Genomic DNA, 27192 nt, shown 5'->3' with positions numbered 1-27192 from the left:
GGAATTAATCTCCATACGAGGAACAATGTAATAAAATTACAATCTCTGGTTCACAATCAATTTTCATCCCCTGGGTCGCAGGTTCATTAAGTAGTCGTGGTATAGGATATCCAGACAAAAGGGCAGATATGCTCCAAAATCCGGTGGAGTGCCGTTACTCCGTCGAAAACGAGCCAAGGGCGATATATGCAGCGACGTCGAAATAATTAAATCTGGCAGGAGCGTAAAATCGCATCACAAACATTTCTTTAGACAGTCAGTTATTTTTTAAAAATACTACGTTTCGAAATATATAATCTTTCAACATATTTAATATACAAACTCAAAAATTCGGAAACTGCAGTTTTACATTTAAAAATTTTTAAATTTACAAGCTTTTAAATTTTGTAATTTAAGATTTTATAAATTTGCAAACTGAGAAATTTAAAAATTTTTTAATTTGGAATTTATAAATTTCACTTATATGGTATACAATCTAATTTCTTCTACATTCATTGTCCATCCACGGCAATATAACGAGACTAACCTAACATCTTCCTTCCTACTCAACCATTTCCACGTCATTAACTGCAGAATAAAACTAACCTCTAAAACACATAAATTTTTTAACATTTCCACAAATTCATGAATAATCAACCTCTCAAATTTTAATTACCATTCCCTTTGCAACCGAACTGGAAACCTTCCATAGTCCGCGTGAAAAATCTACATAGTATTACATAAGTGAAATTAGAATTGTAAATGCGATGCAGGTCTCGGTGTTCCAGCTTTTTCATTCGTACTCTTTTTTAGAAGAAAGAAGAAGTGTAACGTATATTTATGGAACCAGGTTATTGCTATTCGAAATTGCCACTTTCTTTATATTCCTCGTTTACAGATTTTCAGTCACAGCTTCTCGAGTTCCCGCCGGAAATGCATGTGTAGTAACTTCGGCTGTTAACTCGGTTAAATCTGAAGCAAGTCTGTACAATAGTAACATTTACGGGTAACCTTTTTCTGTTCTACTTTATGCATGCTGCTGTGATATTTAGAATAGGTAATTCTTAATAATAGTTATTTCGAATATTTTTGGCGGGAAATTGTGGTGAAATGTTTTTGGATGGAGTGAGATTTGGAGAGATGGGAATTTTGGGATGCAGAAATTTTGGGATGTGGGAATTAAGGGATATAGTAATTTGGGGATTTAGAAATTTAGAGATATGGATATCTAGGGATATAGGAATTTGGGGATGAAGGTATCTGGATACATAGGAATTTTGGGATATTGCAATTTAGGGATATATGGGAATTTGGGAATAGAGGGATCTCAGGATATAAGAATCTGGGGAAATAGGGAATACGGGAGAAAAAAATTGGGGGATGTAGGAATTTGGGGACGTAGAAATTTGGGGACATAGAAATTTGGGAATATAGAGATTTGGGGATGTAAGAATTTGAAGATGTAAAAATTTGGAAATGTAGAAATTTGTGGATATAGAAAATTTGGAAATGTAGAAATTTGTGGATGTAGAAAATTAGGAATATAAGGATTTGGGGATGTAGGAATTTGGAAATACAAAAATTTGAAAATATTAAAATTTGATAACATAGATATCTGTTAATATCAAGTTATGAAGCAATATAACCAAGTAATATATCTATAAATAGAATTCTAAAAATGTTAATATTTGAGAATACAAACCCCCAGTATAAAAATCTACAACTATCTAAAATGAGGTACACAAAAGTACGAACTGTACAGAAATCTAAATATATAGGTTATCTATTAATTTTGAAACACGTCATGAACACACATGCACATCCTCCCACATTTCTGCAAACACACACCGAAAGTATTTTCCACTAAATTATTTCACGTACATAATACATCATAACTCTCCTTCCGTTCAGACATAAAGAGTAGATTTCCCAACGTACAAGATAAGATTCCTAGAAGCAAGATAAATTATCCCATAAACGTTCTTACCGAACTATTCCCCCAATTAACTCCCGTACGCGAAGAGTCATCTTTCCGGACAGCAGAATAATTTGTCAAAAACAGTGTATTACAAACGGGGTCATAACCGCCATAAAGCCGCACGATTTGTCGGTCGAAGCCACATATTTCCACAGATAAAATGTGTCCTAGTCGAGTCTGGTCTACGACCTAGTTTTACCTTTCTTTCGAGTATCCTAGATACATGCGGATATGTGTCGGGCTTTGTCAATCTCCGAACTTCCATTTCGATGAACTTTTTTACGTGCATTCTTGCATTGTTCGGTGAAGTCCGTTTTAGTACTCGGATAACACGATCTGGAATTCGCTCTTTGAAAACGTCAATTGAGGCTGGGAAAATGGTTGAAAGGAATCACGTAAGATGATCTTTATTTTCGAAACTTTTCATTGTGATTGATCGTTTGTGATGTGGGAGGATCGTGGGTGAAGATAGGTTATTTTTATGGTTATGTCTGGTTTGTGATATCTGGGCGATTTAACGGGATATATTGAACGTAGTTTGTTCTTTCAATGGATCGTGTTATGTATGTTCAGAGTCGGCGATGTATGTGGAGGATGTCTGGACAATTGGCAGACGAGTGGGACTTGTATCTTGGAATTTATAATTTAATCAAATATTTGTAATATATTCAGAAATACTTAGGAACATTTTGTAGATTTAGAAATGCAATTTTTAGATATTTGACAAATTTGGGGATTTTAAGGAAATTTAGGAATTTGATAAATTTGAGGTTAGGTTAGGTGTGAAACTTGAAAAATTTTGGAATGTGAGAATTTGGTAATTTGAGAAGTTGTATTTATGAGAATTTGAACATGTGAAAATTGGGGAATGAAAAGTTGGAAATTTGAGAATTTGGGATATGAAAAGTTGGAAATTTGAGAATTTAGAAATTTGAAAAGTTGGAAATTTGAGAAGTTGGAAATTTGAGAAGTCGGAAATTTGAGAATTTAGAAATTTGAGAAGTTGGAAATTTGAAAAGTTGGAAATTTGAGAAGCTGGAAATTTGAGAAGTTGGAAATTTGAGAAGCTGGAAATTTGAGAATTTGGAAATTTGAGAAGTTGGAAATTTGAGAATTTGGGATATGAGAAGTTGGAAATTTGAGTAGTTCGAAATTTGAGAAGTTGGAAATTTGAGTAGTTCGAAATTTGAGAAGTTGGAAATTTGAGAAGCTGGAAATTTTAGAATTTGGAAATTTGAGAAGTTGGAAATTTGAGAATTTGGGATATGAGAAGTTGGAAATTTGAGTAGTTCGAAATTTGAGAAGTTGGAAATTTGAGAAGTTGGAAATTTGAGAATTTAGAAATTTGAGAAGTTGGAAATTTGAAAAGTTGGAAATTTGAGAAGTCGGAAATTTGAGAATTTAGAAATTTGAGAGGTTGGAAATTTGAAAAGTTGGAAATTTGAGAAGTTGGAAATTTGAGAAGCTGGAAATTTGAGAAGCTGGAAATTTGAGAAGTTGGAAATTTGAGAAGTTGGAAATTTGAAAATTGTTATATGAGAAATTGGAAACTTGAGAATTTGAAAATTCGAGAGTTTGGACCCATAAAAATTTGAAAATATGACATAAAAAATTGGGACTATAAAAGCACTAAAATTTGAATACACAACAAATTAAAAAACTTGCAAATTAAATAAAATTACAAAACATTTAAAATTTAAAAATTTCACAAAACTTCAAAACCTTGAAAAACCGAAAATTTCATAACCTCAACTTCCAAACCCACCTTCTAAACTAATAATGCAAATACCATTTTGCACCCTTGCATCGATGTTTCACAGTTCTACTCCACAATACACCCAACTAACGTCATTCAACCCTTAACAATATTAAGAAGTTAACACGGATTTAGGTTCTTCCGTAAAATCTCGAAGCGCCATTATCTGTCCTGTTGCTCTTCATTTACAGTAACCACGCATTTCCAGCGCGTGAGATCATTAAACATTGTACATGCAAGGGTAAAATAACCGCGTTTTCTGTTCTACACGAGGGATTATTTTTCAAACAAGATAAAATTTTCCTCCCTCGTGTATACATTGTTAAGTAAGTTCTCATTGTTTTGCTGGACTGCAACTATATTTAAACATGAACTTGTTTTTGCTTTTTAGCTTCAACGAGAGAGAACTATGAATTATGCAGACGCAGATAGAAATTAGTTTTCGAACAAAATGGAGATTGAGGACTTTTTGTGCGATGAGTGTAAAAAAGATATTTTTTAGAGATTTGTATTACATTTCGATGTTTTATTTTATTATAGATACGTCCTCGTGGAACTTTGAAATTGACTTGAAAAGTTTCCCCTTGGGTTCCAAATCTAGTTGATGCTTTAACCGCTGCGACTTATGAAAGTAACCAATTTTGACTTTTGCGGGAAATTGAACAAATTTTATTAGTTCTTTTTCATTTCAGATCTTGCAATTTTTTGCTGTATGTCTTTTATATATTTTAACAGTTAATTAGTGAGTTACAGAAATTTTAAGTTTCTGTTGATTGCTGTTAATTACAGAAATTCATAGTGTTGAAAATTTACAAAATTAAAAACTAGTAGAAATTATTTTTAAATCATAGCATAAATTATCAATCATTTAGAAAATAATATCAAACATAACTTAAAGTGTTAACAAGCACAAAATAATATTTTTACATTTTACTCTTCATAGCTCAGAAAAGCCTTAGCATGATCGATCTCCGCAATGTCACTGACATGAACGACATTTCAATCGAGGGCGAATACAAGGTCTGATATTCCTTGTAAAACGGCGCGAACCTAATTTAAATGCCACAGAAAATATGCCTACAGATTTAATCGAGAAATTGAGAAGCAAAGTTCGCGAATTTACCTTACGAATTAAGTTTTGAGAGAAGCAAGCCAAAGTTCGGCTCGTCCTGGGTAATGAAACTAAACTTTCACATATGATGTTATCGATTTTGAAACCGAGGATTATCGAGGGATTTCATGTGGCTAACTGTAATCATCAGACATGTTCATTCCCTTATAGGTTCACTAGGGGAAATTTAAATTGAAGATCAACCTTTCGAACGAGATAACTTTTGGTACATCGACGTCGTTATTATCTTTTTATCCCTGTGATCTAAATGTATTATAAATTAATTAAAAGCTTCTCTTGTTAATTGGTTATACTTTAATGTAGAATTAGCTGGTTATAATGGCGGGTTAGGTTAGGTTCTTATATCATATTTTAAATTACAAAGTTTTGTCTTTTATCGAAATTTTTGTCATATTTTGTTGACGTGAAGAATACGAAGGTTAGGTTTAGGCTAATTCAAGTAATCAGTTAGTTAAAACATTCTCTTCTTGATTGAATATATTTTAATACAGAACTACAAATGGTTGATCAAAATGGCTGGTAGTTAGGTTAAGTTTTTATACCACATTTTATATCACAAAATTTTGTTGTCTTTTATCAAAATTTTTGTCATATTTTGTTGACGTGAAGAATATGAAGGTTAGGTTAGGTTAATTCAAGTAATCAGTTAGTTAAAACATTCTCTTCTTGATTGAATATGTTCTAATACAGAACTACAAATGGTTGATCACAATGGCTGGTAGTTAGGTTAGGTTTCTTTGTCACATTTTATGTCACAAAATTTTGTTGTCTTTTATCAAAATTTTTGTCAGATTTTGTTGATATAAAAAATATAAAAATTAGGTTAAGTTCGTTCAAGTAATCAATTGATTAAAACATTCTCTTGTTAACTGGTTATACTTTAACATAAAACTACCACAGTCAAAATGGTTGGTTAAGTTAGGTTCTTGTTTGAAAAAGATTTTTCGTTGTTCTTTTATAAAAATGTCTATCATATTTTGTTAATAAGGTTAGGTTAGTTCAATACATATTTATTTTTGCACTTTATTTCCAGTTTTAAAGTAAGTGTTCAACACGGATAATTATAGTTATTCACGAAATTTCTAACCCGTTTCGCAACTATAATTGACGAGGTATGGAACGCAATAACTTGGTCGAAGGACCACAATCATCGCAGAAGCATGTTTTGGTCTTAGCTATTAATTGATTATACCTGCCAGAATTTCTCAAGTTTCTTGATTACACCGTAACATAGCAGACATTTGCTAGCCAAAATTATTTTACCTCCGCAAATAACAAATTACTACAGCAAGTTATTACAGAAGATTACTGTAGTTATCCTTCCGAATATGTAAATTCCGTATGAAGAGGAAGTTCCCAGATTTTGATTAATTCAACTTTATGATAATACGATCGAAGTCCCGAAACCTTAAACGTAGAAATTCTTCCTGAGAACGCATTTCTATTCTCAATATGGTATCTGCATAATAAGGTTTCCCAGATGCAAAGGAGCCGTATACTAGCCAATAAACGACACCGAACCTTAACCATACGGAAATGTTATGAAAAATGTAACAAAAGCGCTTCGAAAAGAACGGAATGCAATATTGCAAAATGCAAAACGATATAAAATATGCACATTGTGCTGCTTTATGAAAGGATTCATTAATGACGTATATTCCTCTGATATTGCCACGTGGGCGGATCTGGAAGAATGCGTGAAATTAGCATTAGAGAAAATTCTGCTAAGCTCTGTGAATTTCTGGTATAACAGTGGAATGATTGTCTAATTTGCTCAGTCGGCAATGTAACGAGAGTGTATTGTATGAAAAAGATTTTATGATTAACGTGAAAAAATCTGCAACACAAATTTCTGCAATATGAATTTTCTTACATTGATTTATTTAAAAATTCGATAAATAAAAAATTTATTAAATTAGAAGTTATTTTATTATAATTTTTAGACAAAGCTTGTTACACAGATTGTTAATAATTTTTTACGAAGATTATAAAAAAATTAACATACTTTAAAATAGAATTAAATTATTTTAGTACAAAATCGTTATGTAAAAAAATTATTCCGTTGCAAATATATTATTTCCGTAACGATATAACTAATACTCGAGAACTGGTGATAAAAGTCTCATGAATAGGAGCATATTACACGAATAACATTTTTTTATAGAGATTACAGATATAACAGTGTTAAAATTTTCAACGATAACATCTGAACTGTGTAAAACAACGATAGCATCGAGATATATGTTGTATTTTCAGCTCTATTTCCTAGTATTATTCGTGCGAAACAGTTGTGAGATTAAACAAGATTCAGCGTAAAAATAATCGAGAAAACGATTCAAGAAAGTAGATAAAACTTCCTAGGAAAGATCTGTATACCTTGGAGGTTTTGCAGGAGTATGCAAAGGGTAACAAAGAAAGGCGATCTTGGTTCTCATTTCCCTAGTTATATCCGGCGGGTATAGCTTGGCAACTTAGAAAAGGTCCAAGAATAGTTATCCGGTACTGCAGCAGACATTTAGAAGATTATTTTTGTTTCCATTCCTTAGAAACATGAATCTGTTAAGTAAATATCGTGATGTTCTGCAAGGAACATATTAAAAATGAAATAAGCATAAAACGCAAATACACAAAAGTCTATCATACAAATTACACAAAAATTTCTGTTATAACAAGATGTAACATATCAGATATTTTATATTAATTTTATTACTTTGATACTTATAATATACTTATAATATTAAGTAATACTTTGTTGTATGTAACATGTGTGTCAAACATGTTTGTCAATACTCAGTTCCTTAAATTTGGAATACATTTCATTTTATATGGACAGTATCGGAAAACTGAAAGAATAGCGATGTCACTAACGATACAAGAAATCGACAGATAGTGATTTCATATTCGGACGATTTTGATATATGGACATTTCTGACCCATTTTTTCATCGCTATATCAATCTCTTTATTTGCTGTGATTTTCAGTTTGAAAGAGTTATGATTCAAATTAAAAACTGTTCTTGATTCTCAGATTTAGAATCTATCCAATATAAGATTTGAAATGAACATGCAGATCTGCAAACTTATCTATCCTAGTGTTAATTACGTTCACTCGAAATTAGAAAAGAACGCAAGAATTGTTGAAGCTATGCGTACACGTTTCAGCTTTCAAGGTAATGAAATTGTAGGGTAATCAATGTCACTATTCTCCATCTTTATTACGCGGGATCTTAGCAAAGTGAACGTTCAAGATTTTCATAATCCCTCTCGAAGATAAGTAGAGCTACCTTGCTCGAGAGCCCCTCTTTCGGTGAAATGGGAGGATAAGGAACTTGGAACTAGATAAGGGATGGAGATCTATCTTCGCGATACCCGCGTGAGGTGTCAAGTGTCATTAACAACCGTATCTTGATATATTGCATCCGGAGCGACCTTGTTATTGATTTTATTATTTATTACTCTCGTTCGTTTTCTTGAACTGGATAAAATATTTGTTCTAAAATCGAACGTGTAAACTTCACTCTGGACACATAAATCAGTTTCAATATTTGAAGATGATTTTCCTTTTAAATCATTTTATGATGATATAAACTTGTATTGATGTTATAAAGTGTTATTATGCTGTTTATGTAGAAAATCACATATTTTATTATGCAATTGTTCTATTATATTGCCTTGAATTATATTGCCGTATGCAGGATATTACGTGTTAAATATTATGATGTGTGATATTGTTGTGGGTTATGTATTGCTATGTGCTGTATTACCGCGCGGTGTATTTCCACGCGTTATATCACGACGCGTTGTATCGCAATGCGATGCATTACAACGCGTTATATTACCACGCACTGTGTCATCATGCGTTGTATTGCAATGGGTGGAATTACCACGCGTTGTATCACCACGCGTTGTATCACCACGCGTTGTATTGCAATGGGTGGAAATACCACGCGTTGTATCACCACGCGTTATATTGCAATGGGTGGAATTACCACGCGTTGTATCACCACGCGTTGTATCACCACGCGTTGTATTGCAATGGGTGGAAATACCACGCGTTGTATCACCACGCGTTATATTGCAATGGGTGGAATTACCACGCGCTATATCACCACGCGTTATACTGCAATAGGTGGAATTACCACGCGCTGTGTCACCACGCATCGTATTGCAATGGGTGGAATTACCACGCGCTGTATCACCACACGTTATATTGCAATGGGTGGAATTACCACGCGCTGTATCACCACGCGTTATACTGCAATGGGTGAAATTACCACGCGCTGTGTCACCACGCGTTATATTGCAATAGGTGGAATTACCACGCGCTGTGTCACCACGCGTTGTATTGCAATAGGTGGAATTACCACGCGCTGTATCACCACGCGTTATACTACAATGGGTGGAATTACCACGCGCTGTATCACCACGCGTTATACTGCAATGGGTGAAATTACCACGCGCTGTGTCACCACGCGTTATATTGCAATGGGTGGAATTACCACGCGTTGTGTCACCACGCGTTATATTGCAATGGGTGGAATTACCACGCGTTATATTGCAATGGGTGGAATTACCACGCGTTGTATTGCAATGGGTGGAGTTACCACGCGTTGTATCGCAATACGTGGCACTACCACGCGTTATATCACCACGCGTTGCATCGCAATGCGTTGCTATACCACGCGTTGTATCACGATGTGTTGCTGTATCACGCGTTATATCGCCATGCGTTGTATTACCACGCGTTGTAACGCAACGCGTTGCAATACCATGCGTTGTATCGCAAGGCATCAACTATTGCAGCATATTGCATCGCTACGCGTTATATCACCATACGTCATATCACCACACATTGTATTTCCACGCTTTGTATCACCACGCATTAAATATCGCAACACACTCTATCCCCAAATATTACATTCCCATAAATTGTATAGTCTCGCACTATATCGCCACTCCAACTCATAAAATTCAAAATACAATTAACTTTCCCCATTAAAACCCTAATAAAACCGACGAAAAAATTTGAAAATTGCCTGAACTATTTTCCTTTTCTATTTACAGAACGTTTCGCTCCACCGTCAGCTTGCGCCAAACGGCCGGAAGTTCGTCGTCAACGTTCAAGAGTCATCGGTAAAGCAGAGTTTCGAAGAAAGCTAAGCTTTAAGAGCTTCCAAGGCACCTACCTTACCAACTGAGATAAATCGATCGAAGAAGAAGAACACAGGAAACGGTAGAAAGTGTTTTCCTTCCAACCGTTGATAAATAACATCCGCCCTCGAAAGACACAGAAGAAATTCCTCGCATCCTGTAGCGCGCTCGAAGAAGTTCAACCGAAGCGAAAAATACGAGCGACAATATCTATTGTTTCGTAGAAATCAATGGCGGATGAAACAATGCGAAAGAAACGCATTCTTTCGGTATCCGCTATTGAAAAATGGGAGCCACTAATTAGGCTACTCCGATCGATTTTCCTTTTTATCGCTGAACCTTTTTAGGTCAAATTCTTCGGGAATAGGGAAACTTTATTTATACGTTGCCTGAGAACGATAAAACTTGCCGAGGAAGTGTAATGAATTTTGCATCGAAATTGCAGTCAGTATATCGCGGAGATAATGTTAATTAAATGGAACTTGAATTACAGTATTTGAGTTGCAAAATATCACCGCGTTTAACGGTGTAACATATCATACCCGAGCTTCGTATGTCAATATTAACTTTTGCTACGCAAGCTTTTCACCTTAGTCGTGCACATATAAATGGCGGGACTTTAAAATTCCGTTTTTGGTATTATTACTACGTTATATTCAGTGAAAATCATAGAAAATCTGTTTTATATTAAAGGTCTTTCGTTAATTTACGATTTGTACGATTCGCAACTTGGTCTGGATTATCGTGACCTAATTTACTTAATAAGAAATTTACTTAACTGGGCGGATAATTATTCCGCTTCCGTATTAATGTGTTCGGAAGCTGTTATGCAAGTAATCGAGTGGTAATTGTGGATGCAAAAATAGATGCAGCTATTGGAATATCTTTCTGTATTTTCCTCTGCTTTTTTTTTAATCATATTTCAAAATTATTTAACAGAATTGCAAGAAAATATATGTCAAGTTAATTTCAACAGTAATTTTATTAATTTAGTAATTAATTTAGTAATTGATTAATTCAGTAATTAATAAAAGATACAAATCTTCGAATGTAAATATTAATACTTTTAGAATATGTTATATACACTTGCATGTTTCATATGTGTATGTACATATATTTATGTATGTGACCAAATTTATGTATGTGTTCCTATCACTATAAATTTATGGTATCCACAATTACAAGTTTTGCTCATCTTTAATATATAAGACGTATTTGCTAATGTATACAGTTGCAAAGTATAAATTATGTTAAAGAATATCTTGCATAATATAAGACAACGTATAAAATCATGTATCTTGTGTTTAACCTAAATAACGTATAAAGCGTATGGTATTTCACCTATTTCACCCATATAATACATAAGCATTTTATATTTTATCTAAATGATGTATACAGTGTTTTGTATTTTACCTACATAATGTATAAAGCATTTTATATTTTACCTAAGTGATGCACAAAGCATTTTATATTTTACCTAAGTGATGCATAAAGTATTTTATATTTCACCAAGGTAATGTATATATTACTACAACTTGTAATATAAACTTGCAAATTATGATGTATCGATGAATAAATCTCCAAATACATTAACGATCTATCCCACAAGTAATAGTCTATTCTTATAAAAGTGCTTCCATGCTGCACTTTCAAGCTCTCAAAGCAGTTTCTATAAAATGCGATCCATTAATGGAATCATTTTCTCTCCCCGAAGCAGTGCTGAAAGTTTCACTTTTTAGAGTGTCTCGCCCTTCAACTGTTTTCAATTGTCTGGAAATAACGAGCTTTATCTATTGACTGTACGATGAAATGGAATCTGTTAATACATCTTCAAAAGAGGTTAAATTACAGACAATTGTTGTCATTAAATGACGTAGTTGAAATTAAATTAAAGACGATGCTATTAATCTTTAATAAATGTCAACAGTTTTATGTCACACAAATTATTTACCACAGTAAATATCTGTTAATACCCTTCGTTTAATATTAATAACCGTTCAACGTTAAATTAGCATCATTGCGTGATAATAGGAGAAACAGTAAAAATGAGAAAACTGGGTGTGAAATTTCATCTGCCATATTAACGTAGTACCTCCGACGAAATTAATGTTTAAACTCTGATTTATTGCACGAATATTTTCACGTCAGCTGTATCGAAATTATTGTACAAGCAGATGTATAAAATCTGAGATAAAATAGGTTTTACGGCTATCAAATCGCAGCGAAACGTTCGAAGAAAAAGGCATGGAACTGTCATAAATGAAATCTTTCGTGTTTCAACAGTTTGAATCGAAAAAAATTGGTACTGCTGACTGGACGAGATAAAAAGCGTGGATATAAAAGCTTATGAACTGAGACGAGTAACGAGTGGCATAACTTCCACGCAACTGAGCAAATCATGCTTCCTAGGACGTCCATTTTTCTCAGGGATTAGTATAAAAGCTTGCATGTACACGCAAAATCGTCTTACAACAAAGTATTATTCAATTAATCTTCGAATATAGATTTATGAGTAATAACAATTTCTTCTGAATAATTAAATAATTTTTTCTAGTTAAACAATTTTTTAAATAATTTTTCTCTTGAAGAGAAATGTAGATATTACGAATAAAAATTTCAAATTATAATAAAATTCATTTTTCTGCAAATTACGGGGATGTGTTTGACGTAAATAAAAAGTTTCGATAAAAATTTATTTAAATTATATATTGTTAATAATTATTAATTATTAAACGGATAATTGATTGAAAATATTAAGGTTACTAATATTTGAAATTAAAATTAAAGTTACTATAAAATATTAAATTAAAATTATTAAAGTTATCATGAAATGTTAAGTTAAAATTATTAAAGTTATCATGGAATGTTAAGTTAAAATTATTAAAGTTATCATGAAATGTTAAGATAAAATTATTAAAGTTATTACAAAATGTTAAATTAAAATTATTAAAGTTATTAAAACAATGATGAGTTTAAATTACTGTTGTTAAAACTTGTAAAGTAACTTCGTGTAATATGAAATTTTCATCAAAAAGTTTTCGAACATATTTTCGTAGAATACTTTTTTATTACTGAATATTTACGCCTTATTTCATTTTCATATTTTAAGACAGTGCAAATAATATTTTACTCTGCTTTAAAGAAAGTGTATTGGTAGTTGTAGAAAGAGGGCTCGCATCAAAGTTTTCAAGAAAATCGATGGTGAAGAGTTATTAAGCCACCTGAAGAATACTTGAAGTACGCCATCTTCGAATTATAACTTCATTAATTCATCAAGCCACAATTTTTTACAGCATGAGCAAAAAATGTGCCATAACTTTTTCCCTTGTAAAAATGGAGCTACGTTAAAAGTTATCATTGTACATTTTCAATTTATCTTTGCAATATTACAAAATATAATGTACAATATAAGTCAATAAACACTATATAGACAAAAATTAAAGAGAAAAGTAATAAAATATAAAAACAGTTTGTGTCTAATTGAAGATTAATTAAACCCCATCAAAAATTGAACAAAAATTACAATAGAAACTTGTCCAACAAATTGTAAGACAAATTATAATAAATTAAATTAAAGAAGACTATTAAAAAATACTAGTAATACTAATAAATAATAGTAAAGAACAATATTAAAGTAAAAGAGGGTAAAATTCGATAACCAAATATACAATACTTGAATTACATTTTAGATAAAATCTAAACACTTTAAGTTTTACATTCGTTTTCTATGTCTTCAGCACTGAAGTTGATAAATTAAACTGGTTGTGCCTTTCAGGTCAGTTCTTTAGGGAAAACCTTGAACTTGTAAGCGTGACCATTCACATTTTGCTACAACCTCGGTTCATCGATCTTTGCCCGAGGGGATGATTACTGCAACTCTTCTACTTCACTCGTCTATCAAGATCACATTTTTAACACCTCGTGTCATTTACATGATATCCCTTCACAGTACTAAAGTTCTATTACTTACTCTAATGAAGACAGGGCTGTCGCACGTCACTTACCTGAAACAAACAAAGAAGTTCATAAATAATGATATAAACTAAAATATCATTATAGATGAATGACATAGTATGAAATTTCATTTTTAAATTTTACAAATATTATTAAATAACAATTCTGTGAAAATAATATAAAATATCAGTGTCAATTGATCAAAGAATAAAAGTAACAAAGTAGATAAAAAAGTAGATACTTGTTTAAAAAAATGAGATGTATTAATATTTCTGTTTTTTGAACAAATTAAATAAAATTAATTTTTCATTGAAAAAATTACACCTTCCCTTGCAGTTGTATCGCCTGTAATTTTTATGTCGAACATAAATTCCTTAAAAACAGCAATGCATCAATATTCCTATTTTTCAAACAAATTAAACGAAATTGATTTTCCATTCAAAAAATGACAACTTCAGTCGCAGTTGTATTGCCATTTTTATGTAGAACATAAATTCGTGGCGACCTTTTTCGATTGCATCCAAAATAAATTGAAACCGAAATTACCTGAGAGGCGAACAATTTTCTTGCAAAGTATTACACCACTTTATCTTTACCTACAATGGCATCTGGGTTAAAAGAAGAAAAAAAAATGAAAGAAATATCGATTTGCAGTAGAATGCTCGTAGTAAACTATGAAGATATTGGGTCAAGTTTCAAATGAAAATGAGTCAATTTTTCGCTACATCACATTCACTTGTGTGTATAGAACCTTTCACTCTACTTAAATTGCAAATTAGATTAGGTATTCTCTTATTCGCTGGATATAGATCTAACATGGCGCTTAACAAATTGTCTAAGGCGTTTCTTATTATACATGTTAATTAATGTATTAAGGTAGATCCATTTTTATCCGAACACCCATTATTCGAATATCCTATTATCCGCATAGAGAGACTCTTGCTGAGTCTCTTCTTTTGATTAAGGATACTCTCTTCCTTTTGAGAAGATTGAAAGTGAATTTTATTTGTTGGATGTTACTGTGGAAGTGAATTCAAAGATCTATGGATTTGAAAGTTTGAGAATTTTGGAATTTCGGAATTTAGGTATTTCAAGATTTGTGGATTTGGGGATTTGAAAATTTAGGAATAGAAGGGTTGTGGAATTTTCAGATTTCGGAATTTAGGAATTGGAGAATGTGTGAATTTGGAGATTTGAGAATTAGGGATTTGAGGGTTTTATAATTTTAGAATTTCGGAGTTTAGGAATTTCAGTATTTAGGAATTCATGGATTCGTGGAGTCGTGGAGTTGTGTAGTAGTGGATGTATAGATTTGTAGATTTATTGAACTGTCGATTCGTAGATTGGTGGATTTGTAGATTCGTGGATTTGTAGATTGGTGGATTTGTAGATTGGTGGATTTGTAGATTCGTGGATTTGTAGATTCGTAGATTTGTAGATTCGTGGATTTGTAGATGTGTAAATTTGCAGATTCATGGATTTAGAGATTGATAGATTTATAGATTCGTGGATTTGTAGATTAGTGAATTTGTAGATTAATGGATTTGTAGATTCGTAGTTTTGTAGATTTGTAGATTTGTAGATTCGTGGATTCATGGATTCGTGGATTCGTGGATTCGTGGATTCGTGGATTCGTGGATTCGTGGATTCGTGGATTTATGAATTTATGAATTTGTGAATTTATAAATTTGTCAATCTATCAATTCAGAACTAAACTTCCAAACATTCAAAAACTCCCACCTCCAAAAGTCAATTCCCCTAAAAATATCCAACTTTTTAAATTTGGAAACTAGCAAATAAATAATTTCGACAATATCAAATCCAACAATCTTTTCCTCAAATCAACATTTCCATATTACCACTTCCAACACTTCCCAATCTCACAATCTACAAGATAACAAAAATCTACAAAACAAGAAAAAACGATAATTTAATTATCCAAAATTGTACTGTATGAACAAGTTTAGATAAAAGAGAATTTACTGCACAGCGCCCCTATTGTTCTCCCATTCTGTTGCGTCGTCTCTTTGCGCTACCTGTACAAACATGTCAATATCTTTTATACATATATACACGGAGAAAAGCAAGCTGAACAACATTCGGAGTAATGAGTGCGGTCGTTAATCACAATAACGTCGCGCTGGTGTACGCTGAATAGGCCAGAAGAAAAAGGCAAGTACAGATTTTAGTGGTTCATTCAAAATCGACAATCGACGCGAAAGAAGTTGTAGAGAATCAGACTTTAGAGTGTGAAGCTTTATGAATATGCAAGGAGTGTTCTCCTGATTGGTATATCATTTTTTGTTCTTGCCCATTTGCAGTCTGGGAAATAAAAATAAATGCAATGGACATTTTTATGAAGATTTTAACGAGAACATCCTTTGCATATTTATAAAATTTCGTAATATTCTGAATTTACTTAATTTATGGTCATCTGAACATTCTAGAATTAGGTGTAAACACTGTCAAATTATTAAAATTAGATATTCTTTATTATATTTATACATATGCTTTTACACAAAATTTATTATATTCAATTTAGACAAACACATTTATACATTTTTATATTTACACATTTATACAAATTTCCTTTATATGAATTACATTTATAAAATCTTTATTTCATTCTTTTAGTATAGCTTGAACATTCATGCTGTGAGTTAAAAAATAAAATACTGTTAATTTATGAGCATACAAAATATATAAAAGTTGTAACTATAAGAACGTGCAATGCGATATTCAAGTCCATAAGCAAGCAAGTGCGTAATAAACAGCACGTGGTCTAAGTGTACCATAAAATGGCGGCCATAGTTTCGTGCAGATGGTCTGCGGTCCATTTTCCCGAACAAAAGATCGAAATTGCTTATTATACCTCGCAAGAACGACTACTGTTAGAATATTTTAAATTCCCTTCACATTTTTCACGTTATTTTCGCTTCTTCAATATTCTAATTAAATGCTCTCGGTTAACGTTGCAGTTAAGTTTGTATTCCACCTCATTTATAAAATAAACTTGTGGAATTTACAAAATGAACTTGTATCATTTACAAAACAAGCTTGTAGAACTTAGACAAACTTGTAGATCTTGCAACACAAATTTCTGAAGCTTTGCATTTTTATAGCAAAACTTTTTATATTGTGATGATTCTATAAATTAATTCTATTGTTACAATAATGTTTACTTGAAAAAATACTTGACGTAAAAATTCTCCAGATTGCACTATTTAATTTCATTGCAATTTATTTATAGTTCAGCACATTAAATTTTTTCAAACTTATAGTTTAACTTATGTAGATATAAATTCCGATCAGGTTTGGACTATAAACATTTTTCGTCGTTCCCAAACAATGTATTATCGAAGTGGATCCACATTATGCAGGGTACGCTGGAACACCATTTTCCAATACATATCCAGCAGACACGGACAATCCGCACTTATTATATAGCGACAGATACATATTGGCGAATTTCGGCGTTGAACTAGGACACCTTAGTCTTTCTACTCGTCCGGACAGCAAATTGAACCCTCCTGTTGAATTCGCTCGCTATAGCACGTCAGCCAAGTGAAATAGGATAGCGTCAAAGTAAACATGACCTTTACGTGCGAATACTTTCTGCTTTTTGAGAACTAGGCTATGGCAAGCATTCAGTCATATTAATCCTCTTGATTCAAATCAATTCTAGTGAACCTGGATACCTACTTTTGGTTAACTTTTACATTTTTGATTTTGCACGTGAAGGTCTACCTTTGATGTAGATAAACATACCAGAATGACGTTGACAATAAATGTACTACAATAATGTGGATAATAAATGTACTAAAATAATGTGGATAATAAATGTACTAAAATGATGTGGATAATAAATGTACTAAAATGATGTACATAATTAATGTACCAAAATAATGTATATAATTAATATACTAAAATAATGTATATAATTAATATACCAAAATAATGTACATAATTAATATACTAAAATAATGTATATAATTAATGTACCAAAATAATGTACATAATTAATATACCAAAAGGAAGTACATAATTAATATACAAAAATAATGTATATAATTAATATTTCAAAATAATGTATATAATTAATGTACAAAAATAATGTAAATAATTAATATACCAAAATAATGTACATAATTAATACACTAAAATAATGTAAATAATTAATATACAAAAATAAAGTACACAATTAATATATCAAAACAATGTACATAAATAATATACCAAAATAATGTAAATAATTACATGCTACAATATGATAATTCCTATAAATAGGAATTAGCATTACAAATTATTTTTAACAGAATATTTTATAATTATTTCAGACCACATCTTTTCTGCCTTCCACTTATTTGTATTTACTTCTAGAATTGAACTCTAACCTACTGACAAGCAATGCTGACTTTAAAATTGAAAATAAAAAATAAATAAAACTACTTTAAATTTTGTAACTTAAAATAAGTCTTGCAAAACGATTTGACCTCTTGGGTATTGAAATTTAAATCAGCGTTTTGGCATCGATTATGCCCGCTTAAGCACGAAACGGTTTAATAAATCAGAATAAATGTACGCAAGGAGTTGGCACAGAAAATGGGAACGATTTATTCCGAATTTAAAAATTAGATTAATCCGTGAAACCTCGTTGCGTTTGGGAATCTTTGAAAGCACAGATTTGTTTGTCTGCAATTATACCGTGCAAACGTTTATTATTTTAATACAGAAACTTCTCTCCGTACGAGGGCACGTGGTATAGTGTATTTTTAGTGATGAAGTTGTTTATAATTACAAGTTTCCACCGAGTTGCCCGTACAGTGTAATTACCTATAAATCGTCTATTTTTGGCTCGGTGGCGCAGCGATATACTTCAGGGAGGTTGGACAAAGAAAATGGAGTCTCTTGGACAATGTAAAACTGCCAGTGGATATCAATAGGAATTTCAAGAAAAAAAGACGCTCTGTTCCAGAGATAGTTATCGACTGTACAGTGATTTAGCCACGAGATACAAAGTGGGCAACCAGGCCATTCGTGAAAAAGCACTGCTAATGTTTCGTCTCGAAAAATATGTCAAAGAATACTCCGAACGCTTTGCGTCGGAATGTGACTCTTTGGTGTAAAAATCCTGAAAGCTTTATGCACTATGTACACCACGGCATATGAATGTCATGAAACGTTTATCAAAATTCAGTGGAAGCGCGGATAAAAAGAAAGGAGTGAGGTCTAACGTATTTTATGCAGGGCAGGTGTATTTCGTATTTAAATAATAAACTAGATATTCTGTAGCCTTTGCGATATTTTTTTGCGATATTCTAATGTCATTAATAATAATCAATATTTTTATACTATTCTTGTACTATTATACTTATACTATTCTTATTGTATACTATATTCTTATACATATGTTACCATATGTACATTTTTATACATGTATATTCATGTCTGTGTATGTATGTACTTCGTATGTTTTCATATTCAGACAACTAACCTTACATATTCGTAACTTTGACATAATTTTAATATTAGACATTTTTTACTTCTGACAGTTTTTAATCTTATAACTATTATATTAAATTTGACGAAAAATATATGAATCAGTTGTAATTTGATTCTTCCACCTCTGTTCTTTTTAGAAATTTTATTTTTAGAAAGCGGGAGTTACGTTTGAAATATAAAGTTATTCCCTCTGCGATCACGTTTCATCTCTGCGGTTATGAAGAGTTATACAATGAAACTGGTAGAAAGGTAAAAATGAGATTTTTTTCATTTTGACAGACATTTCTTAATGCCTGCGAACGGAAAATTTATATAGGAACGACGAAAACGTATACTAACCCCTAACCAGACGATATATTTCATTTATGCCCAATTATGCTTGAAAGAGGGTTAAACCAACCCTCGATGGTCGAATTTATATGTATTTTGGGAGAATGAAAGAAACATAGGTCTAAATAAAAGCTGAATTGAAATATGGAACATAGCAGAGAGTAAAGGCATGAATGTTGAAAAATTAAAAAATGTATAAATATGAGAATTTGGGAATTTGGGAATTTGGGAATTTGGAAATTTGGGCATTTGGGAATTTGGGAATTTGGGAATTTGGGAATTTGGGATTTTGGGAATTTGGGAATTTGGGAATTTAGAAATTTGGGTATTTGGGAATTTGGGAGTTTGGGGATTTGGGGATTTAGGTGTTGGGGGATTTAGAGATATGGGGATCTAGGTATTTGGGAATTTAGGGGTTTGGGAATTTAGGGGTTTGGGAATTTAGGGGTTTGGGAATTTAGGGATTTGGAAATTTAGGGATTTGGAAATTTAGGGATTTGGGGATTTGCTAATTTGGAAATTTAGGAATTTTGGAATTTGGGAGTGTTAAGAATTTAGGGATTTGGGGATTTACTAATTTGGGAATTTGGAAATTTTAGAATTTGGGAGTTTTGGGAATTTAGGGATTTGGGGATTTAGTAATTTGGGAATTTGAGAATTTGGAAATTTGGGTATTTAGAAATTTAGAAATTTGGGCTTTTAAACACTCTGAATTTTGGAAAATTTAAAAATTGGAAATTGGGAAAATGGAAAAATTGGAAAATTGGAAAATTGGAAAATGGGTAAATTGGGAAATTGGAAAATTGGAAAAGGGGTAAATTGGGAAATTGGAAAATTGGAAAATGGGTAAATTGGGAAATTGGAAAATTGGAAAATTGAAGAATTGAAGAATTGAAAACTCGAAAACTTGAAAACATGAAAACCTGAAAACTTGAAAAATTGAAAACTTAAAGACCTAAAATTTTCAACCTGAAAAACCTTCACATCCAAAATTCCAAAACCTAGAAATGTAAAAGTTTAAAAGACAATATACCTTTTTAATCTAAAATTCTTGTCTCGTAATTTCCGAAATAACCCGGAGCGACAAATCTCCGCAAGATGACTTCACTTCAACTTGTTCCATCGGCGAGAAAATGAACGTATTTTATTTTTGGCTGTTTCACGAGCCAGCAGAGTTTCATCAAATTTCAGATGAAACGTCGAGTAACGCTCCTTGTAAAAGCTCGTAAATTCATCATAATAAGAATTTTTATCACATTTCTATGCATGTTATAGTTTACTTAGTTTCTCATAAAAGATAAGCTGTATCTTTATTTACACATACGTGAACTTCGTGGAAAGTTTAACCGCTCTAATCACTGTTTCTTGACATTTGACAACCCTAGGCACTATTGGTTTTCGATGCACTGTCAATTGTACGCTTCGATTACTCGACCCGAGTTCGGTACTAATTAAACGCCGAAGGTTAGAGAATATCTAACCACGTTCTGACATTCTGTACTTCCAAGTTTATTCAAATAACGAGTGGTTTAATGATAGACTAACAATTGAAGACGTCCCATAAAAAAATATAGTTCGGCAATATAATATAGCAGAAGTTTCAAATAACAGTATCGTCCGAAAGTTTGTAGCACACAAGTTGGTCAGAAAAATGTTTTTAAACTTGTTACCTTTGTTATGAAGCAAGAATTCTGTTTGTAAAATCTCGCGAACTAGTTCGTAGTACACGCAACTGTATTTCGAAGAAAAGAAGGAAAAGAATGATAGATTGTACTTAGTTTTATAAAGATTTATTATTCGTGAAACCATGTTTTTCTAACGGGGAAAACAGGGGAAGGATTATGGCGAAATATCGGATGTAATTTATGTTAACATTTTGGTACGTCATATTTAGGACGTGTATGAATTTTCATTAGGGTTTAATACCTGTTGTGATGTAAACCGTGTTAATTATAAATAACATTGTTAAAAAGGAAATTTTGCTGAGCTAGAGGAAATTTGATGTTGGAAATGAAATTACTAAAATGATTTAGTACATGTAAATATCTTTCATTCTCTTTATATTCTCTTATAATCGATGATGTACCTCGATGTTTCGACAGAAAATTATTTCAGTCTTTCACCATGAAAAACCAATAATTACGAGTAATGACGCAAACCTTCAATAAAGAGGTATAATTGATAACATTTATATTATCGATGAAAGGAAAAGTTCAATGAATAACTTGTGTGGGAGAATGTATATATGATTAGCCAGATAAAACTTAATATCAACAAAGAGGTATAATTGATATCATTTATATTATCGATGAAAGGAAAAGTCCAATGAATAACTTGTGCGGGAGAATGTACATATTAGTCACATAAAATAGCGATAAATACATAATACAATTAATATGCAATAATTTGTAATAATGTGAAATTTTGAAAGTGGTGTAGAGGTAGGTGGTCAGACAAGTAGAATAAGTCACTGATCAGACAAGTAGAATAAGTGACTGGTCAGACAGGTAGAATGAGTCACTGATCAGACAAGTAGAATGAGTCACTGATCAGACAAGTAGAATGAGTCACTGATCAGAGAAGTATAATGAGTCACTGATCAGACAAGTAGAATGAATCACTGATCAGAGAAGTATAATGAGTCACTGATCAGACAAGTAGAATAAGTAACTGATCAAACGAGTAGAATAAGTCACTAATCAGACAAATAGAATGAGTCACTGATCAGACAAGTAGAATGAGTCACAGATCAGACAAGTAGAATGAGTCACTGATCAGACAAGTAGAATAAGTCACAGATCAGACACTGCGGAAGGAGACCTATACGTTGACTTTACTACTTAACCTGGCTAAAAAATTATTTTATTATTCCTACGTAATTAATATATGTTATATTACACTAATAGTACAATGCTAGTCTTACTAGTTTTTCCTTACTATTTAAAAAGAATAAATTTTGTATAATACGTCCATAAATCTGAATACAAATACCTTATAATGAATTAATACAATAAATTCATATTATTGAAAAATGTACACACATAAATGCGTTTAGGTAGTCTGTTATTACCCAACAAAACAAAGTGGAAGCATCATACCGCCATAATGTTGAATTATCCGATCCGGCTGATTTAATTTTTAACGTACTTTCCCGTTCGCAGTAAAACGAAATATTCGGTAGTTCCTCGTGTAAAGTATAATAACGAAACTTTTTATACACGACACGCTGGGTGTACATAAAGTACACTTTTAAATTGCCACTAAATAGATAACACATAGATTAAACTTTCTTTTATAGTTTTCATAATAAAGTAAAAACTTTACGTTAAAAATTTTCGAGGTGAAAGATTATTTTGTGTACTTCTAAAATACGACCAAAATAAGGATAAGCATCCTGAGTTGAATAGTAAGAAAAGGAGTATTCAAGACACTATTTCTCAGTGACCTTGGCTGAGTAAAGTCACAAAAGACAAGATATTTTTGAAGCGAGTAAGGGTAAAGGGTAAATTTTCTTTTATTTTCCTTGTTCACAAGTTAAGCTCTGTATTTCTGTTTTTGAAGTACACCGTTATCAGAGAATTTACTTTAAATTCAAGTACGGATTGCAATTGTGTTTCAGAGAGGTTAATGTGAAAAGTTGAAATGATAAACGATGTAAAGAGAAGGATTTATTGTTTTAATGAAAACGATGTGATCTTTGGTGCACGATGGAAAACTACTGCGATAATTTATTTCAGCCGCTATGGTTATCGCAAAATAGACTTCCAACAATCTTCAAGGCTATAACTTTCTCTTGCAATTTCCTTTGACGACATGGAAAAGTGAAATCAATGCAGAGAAGGACGATTTGTGTGATAAGTGGTACTCGTGTAAAATATCGAAGTTTTAGATTTTTACATTTATTCTTTTGGTTCTTGGGTTTTGTGGTTTGGAAGCTTTCCAATGTACTTTTTCAAATTTTTCGAAATTTCTACTTTTTCAAGGTTTCATAATTTTTCAGTATTTTTAGCTTCTCAAATTTTTCACTTTCCCCAGTTTTTCAAATTTTCTACTTTTTCTAGATAAAAAATTTTTCACTATTTCTAGTTTCTCAAATTTTTATAATTTTCTACTTTTTCAAATTTTCAACATTTTTCATTATTTCAAGTTTTCCAATTTTCCACTTTTCCAAGTTTACTTAAATTTCCAATTTTCCAGTTCTTCAAGTTCTCAAAATTTTCCAATTTTCCAATTCTTCAAGTTTTCAAGATTTTCCACTACTTCAAATTTTCCACTTTTCCAAGTTTGTTTTTTCATCTTCCAATTTTCCACTTTTCCAACTTTCCAATATTCCAATCTTCTACGTTTCAAATTTTCAGCTATTCAAATTTATAAATTTCTCAGTTTTCAAAATCTCAGATTTCCTACTTTTTCAATTTCTTAAAACTCAAATTTTCCAATTCTGCACTGTATAAATCTTCAAATTCAGGAATTAAGGAGTTCAAGAACTTTGATTTGGAAATGTAGAGAGCTAGAATTTTTTTATTTTTAATATTTTCAATTTTAATTTAAATATGGAATTTTCAAATTTTCCAACATTAGCAAAATAAGCAATCACTCTTGCTATACTTAAACCTACTCCTGACACTTACATCGTTCATCTTACTCCTCACTGGCGCACATACAGTGCACCAAAACATGTAGCACTTCTAAACACAATTTTCAAAGTACCCCTACATTTGACAGCAAAGACTATTAATTTTGAACCCATCCATAATAAATTATATTCCACATGTGACTTACACCTCCCAGAAAAACATTAGAAATTTAAAATAGATTTCACAATATTTCCGCATCATTTATCAGTTATATGAAATAAAAGAGCCCTATACGTCTCGTGCTAGCACCGTAAAGGATTTATACACGTTTCAACAATAAATGTTCATTGGCTTTGTATCGCACACGTATAAAAGCTATCTGTCTTCTCTGACCGCTTTTTCTCATCGCGTTACACCGCCAACATCTTGATGTAACGTCGTTCACTGAAAATGAACGTTGATAATATATTCTATAAAACCGAAATTTCACATACACTTGCCGCGACGCAATTTATGTGGATTTGTTGGAACTGGGTTAAACACAGGCGATTCGTTTTACACAGATAAATGCATACGTAGGACAATCGTAATATCTACTTTATTTCCGTTTTATGAACATCGAGATAATGTCAGTTTACCTTTAAATGATTTAAAATGGTTTATTACGGTTAATGGCTCGTATGCTTCTCTTCCGTTCTTTCATTTTACGTTTGATGTTTGATATTAATTTTGAAGTAATTAAAATTTATTCTATTTTAAAAAGATATACGATATTTAAAAAGAAGAAACATATAATATTTAAAGACATGTGTTCTTGTAATTTAAGAAATGTTTAACAAATTATATTTAAGAAATTATCTTTCTTAGACCATAAAAGGATTTTCTGTTGAAATATCATTTTCTTGCTTGAAGAAACGAAATTGAAACCATACGAGTAATCACAAAAGAACACTGCAAAAATAATACTGAACTTCAATTTATCAAATAGTAGGAAAGCTGACTGGGTACCAGCAAAAACACAATGCCCTGAAGATTTAATGCGATTAGGAAACTAGGGATTCCACGTAAGTAAGATGAATTACTCGTTTTGTGGGAAAGGAACAACTTTTATTATAAATTATTTTAGAAAATTTACTGAAAATTCTTGAGACATTGAATAAAATTTCAAGATTTTAGTCTCTTCTAAAATTCATGTCTTTACATCTTTCTGACATCTATAATCATATAAATTTTAAACAAATAACGTGAAAAATAATAATATAATAATATCTAATTTATAAAATTTATATGTTCGTTTATTTAAAAGAACCTTAAAATATCGACATCTTATACATCAACAAAAAAAGAATATTTCACTGAAAATATTAAAGTACAAGGCTGATAAGTTGTACATTTCCCTCAAAAAACAATGAAGAGGTTGTAAGAAGAAAGCGTGGGTACATTTTCGAACATATAAAACCAACGACATTTAAAAATAACAATCAATATCAAAAATGACGCAAGCTTTTGATGTGACCTAATTTTAGCCTTTTGCTAACAGAAAAGACTTTGAGTGGATTCGATTTACTTTTCAATTAATGGACAACTGATAAACTCCAAATGTGAACAGTTATACTTTGTAATTATATAAATGTAGCAGTAGCTTCCAACTTCCAAAATTTTCAAATTAGAAAATATACTCGAGATTCTGCAACCTAAACGTAATCGTGCTACTTGAAACTCCTCGAATTACCCCGAACTGCACGTACCCCAAATACCCATCGAAACCCGTCTAATCTGATCCTAGCAAAATTCCTAACAATCCCAGTAACCTAACGATCCAAGTTCACCAATTACCTATTTCCTTGAAAACAGTTAAGAAGCGTTTTGAAACCTCCATTAAACACGGCATCCTCTAAAAGCTTTGGTTAACGCAATAACCGCAGTAAACAAGTGTGGCATGCCTGAGAGGTAGGATCATCGACCTACCTTTCATCCAGCTTGAACGAGGACCTTGACAGGTCGCTCCAGGCGCTCATGCTTCTGCTGCGTCTCCTGCACGAGGTTTGAGGCGCCAGTAGCCTGGAGCTGCTTCGTCTCCTGGTGGATGCCAGATTCTCAGGCTGGAAGTAGACCCTCGGCGAGTGGACCTTCTGTTGAGCATTTGGCGGTGTGGAGGACGGTGTGACAGCCGTCGAGGTGTGAAGTTCCGGCAGTGCCTCGTAGTCCCATGCTCTGGCGCCCATTTCGAGCAGGGGCACCGACGAGGCTGCGTTTTGACCCCGCAGAGGATCCCGAGGCTTACGCTGATGAAACAGGGCGAGCAGGTGACGAAATCCCGACTCGTCTGCCCGCTGTTCCTTCTTTCTCGACGGGAACCTCACTTTGTTTGATTCGCGATCGTTTAACCGGCTAGTCGCGAACGAATCGATCCACGATGTCCCTCCGATGACATCATCAGCTCGGTTGATCACATCGCGGTGTCTACGTGGTGGGCACACGGTGCGTCCGAACGACGCGTTTCAACAACTTGCTGGCCATTTTGGTACGGTGAAACCAATCGAACCACGTGCGATCCATGTTCGTGACAGTTTTAGATAACCACGATCGTTTTAGGTTTCCTGGATTTGCTTCTGTATCGTATAACAGAAGCTTTCCCTGCGATAAATCCTTAATCCTTCCACTCCATAAATATACGATAGGTCTAGTTCTCCGTAGTGACCATTTTCTAGTTTGCTGTGCTCAATAAAAATCCTGACACGTCCGAGTCAATCTGTCTGGAAGATCCATGGGATAACTTGGACTTACGAACTCGTGATTTAGTTTGAATCCATCTATGGGAAGTGGAGATGGCT

General features: G+C 32.5%; 1 protein-coding gene across 1 annotated transcript in view; it reads right to left on the bottom strand.

The window, feature by feature from the left end:
- SLO2 (slowpoke 2) overlaps nucleotides 1-26857 on the bottom strand; it is a 198317-nt gene extending 171460 nt beyond the window's left edge. The window contains exon 1 of the mRNA XM_076532059.1: nucleotides 26327-26857. Within this exon, the coding sequence (XP_076388174.1) occupies nucleotides 26327-26583 (257 nt within the window). The 5' untranslated portion in view covers nucleotides 26584-26857. The remainder of the gene's footprint in view (nucleotides 1-26326) is intronic.
- Nucleotides 26858-27192: the final 335 nt, after the last annotated feature.

The sequence above is a fragment of the Megachile rotundata genome, chromosome 5, assembly GCF_050947335.1.
Source record: "Megachile rotundata isolate GNS110a chromosome 5, iyMegRotu1, whole genome shotgun sequence".
In the NCBI taxonomy this organism is placed as follows: domain Eukaryota; kingdom Metazoa; phylum Arthropoda; class Insecta; order Hymenoptera; family Megachilidae; genus Megachile; species Megachile rotundata.
This window is presented reverse-complemented; position numbering and strand designations above follow the sequence as displayed.